Genomic DNA, 11219 nt, shown 5'->3' on the forward strand with positions numbered 1-11219 from the left:
GGCTACTATAATGTCTTCAGCCGTTTGCAACAAAACTTTATAGTTTTGTTGCAAATGAATTAAGAATTTATAGTGTTATATATCAGCTTAATTAAACATAATTATATTGTATACGCGGTATAAAAAATCTGTAAAAATATTGCACTGAAATGTGTGCTGATAGTGCGTATTTTAATTATACCTGTCATGTTTGTGGTTTTTCATCATTATGCAGTCTGTTTAAACATATTCAGAAACACATGCAGTGCTACTTAAGACATAACCGATTGTATTTATGGGATATTTTAATATAATTCTGTGTGTATTTGTCCATTCGAATGTGTAAGAATACGAGAAAGAGAGAGTGCAGAAGTGAGTTCTATTTCTTCTTCTTAGTTGAATCTTTTGAAATCACAATAAAAGCGCATACAGAAATCGAGAAGCAGAATCGAAATGTATAATTTTGTAACAAGTAATTTGATTCCTGACCTTATGCATCTGATCTGATTTCCGAAATTGGAATAGCTTTTCGATGCCCAACCCTCCTACTAAATTATTTAATTCTTGCATGCAAAAAGACCTGTATGGCGACTATGGGGCTATGTAAAATATTTTTTACAACTTACCATTTTAAGTTTATCATTTGTCATTTTTTTCCGATAAAGTCGATAATCGTCTGTTACCTGACTGTTGACATCGACATCACGATACTTACGAGACATCGTCGATATACGATAATATCGTCATATCACCCAGCCCTAGTATAAAGCTCAATTTAAAAAAAATCACCCTTATGACTGGTTTTGTGGTCCATGGTCACATATATATAAAGTTAGATTTTATATATAATTTTAATATCACATTTGTAGAAATTACAAATTACTTGTTTATATATATATAAAATATATAAAATCTAACTATGTATTATAAATTGTATATAAACAATCTAAAATTAATATAATAAAATATATTGGGAGTATTTGGGATTAGAATTCCCAAATACTATTTATTGCAAATACAAAGAATTTTAGTTTTGGTGCAAAAAATGCATTTTGTCACAATGAATTTACCATAAACAGGCCTTAACAGCGAAACCACGGCTCAGATCAGACAGTAATGGCCTCGTTCCTGTCATCTAGTAAATCAGCTCATTTACGCCGAAGTCTTCAGGGTAAAACACGGATTGTAGATTAAGTTTGGCGATAACCGAAGTGATGTATGGAAAAATTCTGACCATTAACTTCGCCTGTCTGCACTGCCGACAACACCTTCCATTTAGTGCTGCATTTCTCCCCGGCCCTTTCTCCACTGGCAAGCTAAATGTGAAAATCAAAGTGAATGACATTAGGTAAATAAGACAGCAGGTTGCCTTGGCAACAGGGACAACCCCCGATATCCATTCCTCTAGCCTACCCTTTACTTGCATCCAATTATAGGAAAGTAAGACTGGGTTATTGACAGATTGCCACAAACAGACCGCTGCACATCATTTTTGCACTGTAATTCCACATGAGCATGCTTGTTACAGAAGCTGAGATGGATTCAAGCTGCAGGATATGACAGGAAAGAAACGAGAGAAACCATGGCACAAAGACAACGCCAACACCTCCATAAATATTTAATCATTTGTCAGCCTCTCATTTGAGGGGAGAAAGCTGCAGATCTGCCAGAGAACTGACCACTGTGGATCTTCGAGTTAAGATGCGGGAGCCGTTACCTGTTTGGACCGGGATGGTTTTCGTGCATGGGGTTCACAATGAGAAACGTAACCTCTAAAGCATTGAGACCAAAGCAAATACACTTGTTGCTCGTTCAAAGCTTTGAAATGAATTCAAGTGAGATTTCACACAATGCAAACACTGAATCCATTGCTATGACTTTTAATGATTACAGTGGGCGATACAATAAGACACCTGGAAAGCCCAGAGGAACGTTAAAAAAAGAGCACAGGGACACAATAAGTTCAGCCGATGATTATTAAACACCTGTCTCTGCATATGGTCATGCAGAATCAATACGGAGTAATGAAAAAGATCTACTCGCAATGTGGGAGTGCGGCTTGAAGACGCAAACCCGCACAGAAGTTCTGCATTGGCAGAGTAAGCGAACGACTTACCAGTTTTTTCTTTGATCTCACATAAAACGCTGAAGAGAGCCGGCTTCATCCTGTGGCAGTTCAGTGCGTGTTTTCTGTAAGAGAGAAAAGGAACGTGTTAGAGAGAGTCTGATTATATTCCATCTCAAACAGTCAACATATCGACCGCTATTTGGCCATTTTAAGTTTATTGGCATCTGTCGAACACTGTGCCCAGTTAACAAAGTGCCCTTCTGTCAGTTTCCAAATCTACCAATAGCCTCGTCGATGCGAAATAAACATGTAGAGGGAAATTCAAAGCCACTGATAGATCCATTTATTTACTTACTTTGCATACGTGTTATTTTAGTGCCCGAATGACTAAAGAAATTATTCAAATATGATCATAGCACAAACGCTCCCACAAAATATGTGATCCGAATGCAATTTGCAAAGTGCAGTTCCCCATTTTGTGGGCCAGTTCTGAAGGACACAGCAGACTAACACAATCTGGCATACTTTACCACATCGCTTTAAACTGTAGAAAGTAGGCCTGTCTACTGCCAATGTCTGAATATATGGCCAGATATAATGCTGATCTACATCATTTGATTAATTACTGCTGCCACAATCAACAGAAAACATACACAAAAGCCTCTTTTATGCAAAATCCATTTACCGCTTGTATTTAGTGCCTGAGGTTTTTGAATTAGCCCCAACATGTTTTCACATTTTTTGTGAGTTTTGAGTATATAACATGTAAATGAAGGACTCATCTCATTCACCATGCTTAAATTTTATTATGTATATCATCGATTCTGCTCTCTAGACCTTCATTTCAAAATATTCATATGTCCTCTTTTTCCATGTCCTGGCCGGGATTACTAAAGTGCCTAAAATGTCCAGATTTTGGCTTTGTTTTCCTATTGTTTTCATACTTGCTAAAAGTAATGACTGAAACGTAGTTTAACCAATAGCATGCAGGTGTTGTGCATAATCGACTATACATGGTTTGCGAGGTGGGATCTACAGAGAACGGTCAAAGCAAAGCAATGCAAATATGCTTACATGTAATGTATACAGACTACAGAGCACGTCAATAAGAAAACAAAGCCAAAACCTGGGCATTTTCGAAATCCCAGCCAGGACAGGTCCAGGAAAAAGAGGACATATGGTCACCCTATTTTTAGAGAATCGTTCATGATCGGTTCTTCAAAGTCTCAATTTAAAGCATGCGTCGTTTGGCTGCCAAACAAACCAGAGGATTTATGGTTATTGAAGACATACCAACAACCTTCAACATTCTTTGCTGAATATGATTGCAATCACAGGTGCAAACATCTCCTCCAGAATCAATCAAGATGTAATGGACACACTAAGACTCGAGTCTTTTAAAAAGCTCAGCGTCTGTAGATTGAGAAGATACAGCAGCAGTCTCGGCTCACTCCAGCTAAATGAGTAACTGACACATGGTCCTCATTTGTCTTCAGGGAAAAGCATTCCACCCTTTAATGGTATTATCCAGCCCTTTTTACACCCTGAACGTGCTTAATTTATTGAGCAGGTCTGGAGAATATCAAAACAAGTGAGGACCCTCTGTCTCGCAGAGGAAACATTCTTCTCAAAGCCAGAATCATATGTGCTAAATCCAATCATCGATCATTTCGGGGCAGTCTCCCATCAGCAAACTTTATTTCCAGGCTCGGTGAGCTCTGATGCATGGGAAGCTTATCTACGCACAGCCAGATTTCAGAGCTACTGTATTAAGAGAGCAGATGAAGCATGCTTTCCAGGAGAACTGTTAACCCTTAACAAATGCCAATAATCTAGGTGTACTCGTTAAAGCTGTTCAACTCGCAGCTGGGATTAACATGCCACCTGAGCATGAAACTGATCATGTGACATACATCCGTTTGTAAAAGGTTTTTATTCTTAGCATTGCATTAGCATCAAAAAACATGTTGCATTTTGCGAGAATTCTATGTTACAAATCTCTGCACTAGCCTGAATAATCTTTTACAAAAAAGTCCTGAACTGAACACCACAAAACTCACTGCCAATTATTGCAGTTGGCCGCAGCTAAACAAAGTTAGAATGTTTCCCTTTTGCTCCGAGGCAAACAGATAACGTGGGAAATCCCAAAAAAAGATTGTTTTTTGGTGGATGAGGCCTTAAGCTGATGACACACAGTGCAACTCGTTGGGTAATTTTGTTGGAAATGGGCAACGGCACTAGCTTGGGCAATGCTGAATAGGTTACTGTTGATTAGTTAGCTTGTCTTATCACATTGCCTACTTTCCAGCTGTCGTGTTTATCGTCTAACATGAGTTAGAGCCTGAGCAAACTTCAGATTTACTTCTAGCTGAGGCTTCATTTGCTGCCTAAATGTTCTTTGTTGGCTTTAACATGTTCACACCCAAATATTTCAGGTATGTTGCATTCGACGCAAGAGGCACAAATATTTAAATACGTGAGATGGCAAAAAATGGATCGCTGAGTCTTGAATGCATATTATTTCCGTTCGCTTGAAAACTAATGCAACATGAGCAAGACAAATACAAAAACATCAAGTAACGACAACTGACATTACAAACAGAAATCCAAACTCATGTCTATGGATGGATGATCATGAAAAGGCTCAAACTGACACAACTGAAACATTTACTGGGGTGTAATTAGAAGGGAAGGTTTTTTAAATTATTGTTAATTGTATAACTATCTTAAGAGAGTTTCACTCTTTGATCAGGGCCTGAGAGTGGGTGAATTATTCTTATATGTGGCTTTTATGTCAACCGAATTTTAAAACGAATACCATCTGATGAGGTGGTTTGAGTATTGTTTACTTTAAGTTGCTTATGAAGCACAATGTGAGATTGTGTTTTACCTTCTCATGCACATTATTTTAGATATTTTTGGCCATTACAGGCTATTATACAAAGAGAATGATGACATGCAACGAAACAGAGGAGCAAATAAGTCACTTGTTCTCATTTCTAGAGATAAAAAGGGGCATATTTTAAACTATTGTCAAATACACACAGAAACAGCAAAGACTTAGTTTAGTTTTCTGTGAAAATGAAGGTTTAAGTGTTCAATCTGAGGTGCTTTTTTATAATTGAAGAAAACCACAATCAAAAATATTTATTTTATAGTACTTATTTAAATAAATGTCAAAAACATATTATAATAAATGAAAATAATCATTTCTATATAAATTGGTAATGATATTTTTGCTAAGTTAATAATAAGAACAAATAAAACCTATTCAAGTGGTTTTTGAACAGACTATGACAACTAAACTGACTCCAGAAAGAGCCCTTTTTAGGGCCAGGGCAATGTGAATATAATGAGAACTGGTTTCTTTCTCACTTGATTCACATTTCGCTCTGTTCAAATTGGTCTGAGTTTGGTTCTTTTAAATGTTTGGCCACACTGAGATATTTTATAAAACACTGAACTGCGTCTTAAACTGAATGAGGGTGCATTTTTCTCTTTGTCATCAGCATGGAGGGGATGATGGGGGAGAGAAGAGGAGGGGGTGCTCATGCGCTCCTGTACTGACCTGTGCTGGAAGTTGAGCGGCAGGGCACACCCTGCTGTGCTCCCCCCCAGCTCCCCCTCCCTCTGTGGGGTCCACTGCGCCGGTGCCTCCTCTGGCCAGCATCTGGACACAGGGCAACAGGGTGAGAGGCTCAGGGCAGCAGGCTCAGACAGCGCTGACATCTGCCCCCACCGTCCCAATGACATCCCACCCCATCCTCCCCTTACACTGGGACAACATACCCCCACAGTAAATAATACAGATCAAGAGAAGAAAAAAACAGAAATAAAGTACCGTGGCATATGAGGATGGAATCAGAACAAGTCTGATTTTGCCAAAAAATGTTTGAAATGTCGAAACAAAGACCAAATCATTACCTACTAAATGCAAAGTAAACCTAAAGTCACATGAAAACAAAACGTGATGTTTAGCAGACTAGACTGCTGGACTAAAAATATCTAACCAACAAATATGAAAAACTTACTCAATGAATAAGCAATTTAGTGATATAACGTGCAGCTCTTTTCTGATGGATGTAATCTGGTCTGTCAACTCAGTTGACCTTATCTACCAATACGTGCAGTGACAACAACAGGCCAAAGCAAGTTAAGAAGTCTTGTGCATTTTATTTGTTTTAACATGCAATGAAAAAGCAATCCAGACAAGACCACGTCTTAACGCGCTCTTCCCTTTCTGAGCGAAGCACGTGCCTCCACTCAGCAAATAATGCAGGTTTGGGACACATCATACTAATTAATTTAAGAGGCATCATGATCCATTTAATGAGATACCACAACTGTGCATATTTCATTAGTCTCAAATAAAGGAAATCTGTTTATAAAAGACATTAAAAAAAAGAGAAATATGCATTGTAGTGTCCTAGAATGCTGACCGCACTAGGTAAAATCCCTCTGAAGTGGAGTAAAGCTCCCCACTCTGCAAATGAAGCTGCCTTCTCTGCCCTAAAACCATCCCACACTTGACAAAATAATAATGCATATTTCTCTCAGGTATCTGAACTATTTCAGGTCTGTGCGGAAGCACAGAAGGGCTTTTTTGTTTCATAACTGAAGGCGGCAATGGCTTATACTCAAGAATAACTGCAGAGTATCAGTGACAGAGAAGAAGTGACTAAAGAGAAAATGCATTTACGTCCATCACTAACAATCTCTGGCATTATCCTTAAAGGAGTCAGTCGTTCACCAAAAAAAAAAAGTCAATTCTGTCATTCACTCAACCTCATGTCAATGCGATGCTTTGAACAGTGTTTACACTGCCTTTTCCCATACAACTCAAAACTCCCTTTGCTGCAGCTCTCAAATCTAATTCACTTCTGCATATTCAAACTTGCCATATTATGATCAGTTATGAGACACACAAGAACCAACAGTGCTTTGCATCATTAACATGACACATGCTGTGACAAATCTTCATGCCAGTTTGAAGATGCAGAAGTTCAAATTAGATTTGCGAGCTACAGCGGAGGGGGAAAAGTAGTAATAGGTTACCTTGAAGACTGATTTATACCTAATCTAGCTCTTAAAAATTTATTTTGTTATCTTTATTGTTGGGTATGATCCATGTAATAAAAAAACACTCTTACACTCTGGAAAACTTCAGACTCCCCTTGCTTCAAAACTTGGTTGAATGAAATGCTTCATGTTATACGAATAGAAGGTATAAGTTCTTTTGAGCCTAACTTTTGCATTGTCAAATTTCAAACTGTGTGATTTTCTTGGATTTCATCAGGTCTGCATAATATACCCTTACATAAAGTTCTCCCTGTAACAATTTTTGGACCTTTCTTAAGTCTACACTGAAAGAAATTAAGCATAGAAACAATTTTCACTCAGAAATTGCTGATAAATTTCACAAACAAATAAAAGAAAGGGCAAGAAACACATTACATTAAACATGAAATTCTGAAGTAAAAACATCTGAAACAGTACTTTCTTGTAAAATATACTAAAAAAAAACAATATTTTTGTTTTATTGACAAATACGTGTATGCTTATGTTGTGTATGTGGGGAATTAAGGTGAATTGGGACATTTTTTGTCATTGAGTTGACTGTGAAAAACTGTCTCAATATATCCTAGTGTAGGTGATATTATATCATTTTTAGTTCGAGTAAAAGCACTTAGCCTAATTTGGCTGTTACTCCACAAGAAACATTTTGATTTGATTTTTTAACAGTTTGAAATGTCAGTCTGTTTCTCAAGTAAAGTTAACATATGGCTTCATAAGACTAACTCTGGTCATGTTCATTGCCATTTTATTAATACTTATTAATTGATGGAGCTTGATTGCATTAGTCCCCATTCACTTTCATGACTTTGAAAATAGCAGCCAGGTCATCCAGCAAAATAATTAAAGAAATGTTAATTCTTAGGTGAAAAATTCCTTCTTTAGATGTTTAATCTTCAAATAGACCAACACACCATTAATCTCATGGGTCTTTTGCACAAGTGAAACAAAAAGTCACCGCACAACACTAAGATCCAATAAACGCAGTATAGACATGAAAGAAATATGGTTGCGTTTTTAAGTTCCTTGTGTAGCGACCCTCCATCTCATTAATAGAAACTCAATTTGCGGACAGCTGCACACGCGCACACATTATAGGAGAATTGATTGCGCCCAACACACAATGAAAAGCATGAACACCAGGGAGGAGGAGGAGGGTAAAAGAGAAGTGAATTCATTACGAGAACCAGGTGGTCAAATGGCTTGGTGGAAAATCACAAGCTAATGACACATATACACGCACATACGATCCCTCATTAAAAAGGCAGCTTTTGTCCAGGCTCGGCGGTTGGAGTTGACCTTTCAACAGATCGCAGGTCACTAGCGAGCCATAAGAGATCAATTTCACCGCGGTCAATAGACATGCATCGACTGTACGCGAGCAGAATCTGCGGGAAAAGGCGGGAAAGTCGTCAAACCTGTCGGCTGCTTTCATCTCGAGGTTAAGTCTGACGCTGTTTGACGGCGATGACTTAATTAAGCGCGCGCTGATTATCTATGCTAATGACGAGGTAGCACATTAATCCAATTCATTTATCTAGTGGGGCCTCAAGCTGGCAGACGCTCACTGAAGACCAAATGGCTTCACAGAGCCCATGGGCTCCTGATAGCAAACATATTGGTTGACCTCTAAAGCCTTTTTGGCCTCTTTTAGCAAAATCAGAGGAGAGAAATATACTTGCGTAATTATCATTTTGGAGCGTATTTAGTGTGAATAGAAATCGGCGTTTCGTGCGTCGGCAAAAAATCTGTATAATCAAGAGATGTCGACAGTTTCAATCACATGGATCTCTAGTATTAAAAAAAAACCTTCTCGTTATAATAACTTTCATTAAGTACATTACCTAACCTTCAACCGATTATTTAGTAAATGCATTTATACTTCAGCAGATGCCTTTATCCAAAGCAAGTCATTAAAACGTCAAATATCGCGACTGTTTATCTAACGCTAACTTTTAACAACTTAAAAAAAGGGAAGATGCAAGAACACCCAAACAAATTTAATTAAAACTAGCATTTTTTTTCTAGTAAAACTGTACGTTAAATGTAACATGAGCAATGGGTGCAATGCATTCTATCACATGCGATTTTCAGCCGACGCAATTATTTATAGTGTCTATATAACGCAAAGAGATGTTCGATTTAATCTAGCTGCTGATGCACCAGCAGTTCCCCTCAGAGAAATTCTCGAGCTATCTAACAATGCTTTTCTTGAGCGCCTCTCGCAGATCTTACCTCGCCTGGGCTTCGTCGAGGCTCTCGTCGGTGATGGCCATGATCTGCTGGAGAATATCCCCTATGTCTTGCGGCGGCTGACCGAGGGACTGCTGCTTCCGAACCGAATCGGGGTCGCTCACGTCGGCTTGAGAGAGTCCGCCGAGTCCGGCCATGCTAGCCAGCATTCGTGTCTGATCATCCATAATACCTCGAGCCGAATCTCGCCGTTTCCCCGCCGCAAACCAATGAACGCGTGTATCAGCGCCCTGTCTCGGCGACCATAAACCACCGACGGCGTGAACACAAGCGTGGAGCCGAACGACCCACTATTAGATGAGAAAACAACGAGAGTGCGACTGAAATGTGGGCTTTAACCACATCAAAACGACGCGCGGTGGATGGATAAAGGTGGATGACCAGCTCGCATGGAGAGGAAGAAAAAAACCAATGTTTTAATTCCAGTATTATCTAAAGCAAACCCCCGCACACTAGCACTCCCATAAAGCAGTCTAACAAGAAAATAAAAGCGTCCCTGGAAATATGAAGTATCCCACGCGTGGCATCTCAAAGTATCGCTTCTCTAAACCGCTCACAGTCCGCGATAAAATCATTCATGTCCACAAACAACGCGACCAATCTGGCTGACAGCTATTAACGTTACAGTAGAAAAATCTCAGACGCTACTAACAAGCTGGACTAAACCAACCAGAGAGGCTAAGAAGCTAATAGAGAGGGGGAAAAACGTTCTGCTGGAAATAAATCGAAATAGAAACTCTAGCCTTCGCTTTTCAGCGTCCCCTCGCTTAGGAAAACGTAAAAACTCAACGGGCAAAACGAATCCCGAGAGCGGCGGAGGAGCGTCACGGCTTTAACGCGTAATTCCGCGATCTCCGACACAATTGACTCGCAGTGTTGGCTAGCTGCTTAGCAGCGGGGCTAGCTAGCATTCGAGCGCTGCTAGCAACAGATTCACACGGGCTCCACAAACACCCCCGGGACCGACAGCAAACTGTGCGCGAGATGCCCCGGCTTTAGGTGGACTGCGCGAAACGGCTCAGAATGGCGACGCTCAGCTCCATGCCAGCCGACTCGACTCAGTTGGTTTGTTCCCGAGCCGTGGTGCTGTCGAAGAAAGACTTGCCCCTCTCTTGTGTTTCTGCCCTCCTCGGCGGCTCTTTCTCCCCCTCTGAGCTACTACATAGAGCCATACGTCACCATCGCGCACAAAAGAGCCGCGGCTGCGCGACGCCTCTGGGGGCGACACTGAGCGCGCAGACGCCTCGCGTTACGTTTGTAAACAACTTGCGCGTCTCAAGCATTGACGCTTTAATAGATCTAAGAAATAAAACGCGAAAATTATGTATAGAATTTTTGAATCATTTTCTTATGGAAATTTATCACCTCGTGTTTTTTTTTTTTCCCTTTTTTTTTCCTGTTTGTTCCTTTTGATGCTAGTATGAATGTAACTGATAATAGTTAAAACACTGTGATTCTCTATATTTGTATGTTGTTATTATGTAAAAAAGACAGTCAGTTACAGTTTACGTTGCACAGGAAAAAACAAAACAAACAAAAAAAAAAACTTGCGCGTCTCCTTCAAACGCATCGCATGCAGGTTCTTCGTGGAAGAGGATTTTGTGTAGTAACCATAGCTGAATCCAGGCATTTGAACAAGTAAGACCATGGTAACCACTGGTAAAACAATGAATGAATGAATTAATACATAATATTTAGCATAGAAGCTGTTTTGAATATTCTGCTGGTAATTTACAGGCATATGAAAAACAGAAAATTTGATTTTCCTGTTTAGTTTTGCTCTTAAAGAAAAAGCTCACGCAAAAATTAAACTTGTCATCATATACTCACCTCATGTTAATACAAA

At 39.4% G+C, this 11219-nt stretch overlaps 1 protein-coding gene across 5 annotated transcripts in view; it reads right to left on the bottom strand.

Annotated features, from left to right (window-relative positions):
* LOC107672472 (pre-B-cell leukemia transcription factor 1-like) overlaps positions 1-10580 on the bottom strand; it is a 45745-nt gene extending 35165 nt beyond the window's left edge. For 3 of the 5 annotated variants that reach the window (XM_016465672.1, XM_016465670.1, XM_016465674.1), the window contains exons 1-3: positions 9356-10579; positions 5616-5717; positions 2096-2169 (exon numbers count right to left, since the gene is read on the bottom strand). In XM_016465672.1, the coding sequence (XP_016321158.1) occupies positions 2096-2169; positions 5616-5717; positions 9356-9540 (361 nt within the window). In that variant the 5' untranslated portion in view covers positions 9541-10579. Of the gene's footprint in view, positions 1-2095; positions 2170-5615; positions 5718-9355 lie in introns of all 5 variants that reach the window. The other 2 variants (XM_016465675.1, XM_016465671.1) reach the window with 2 other exon arrangements.
* Positions 10581-11219: the final 639 nt, after the last annotated feature.

This window comes from Sinocyclocheilus anshuiensis, unplaced genomic scaffold, assembly GCF_001515605.1.
Source record: "Sinocyclocheilus anshuiensis isolate Anshui unplaced genomic scaffold, SAMN03320099.WGS_v1.1 scaffold1430, whole genome shotgun sequence".
NCBI classification, from domain to species: Eukaryota; Metazoa; Chordata; class Actinopteri; order Cypriniformes; family Cyprinidae; genus Sinocyclocheilus; species Sinocyclocheilus anshuiensis.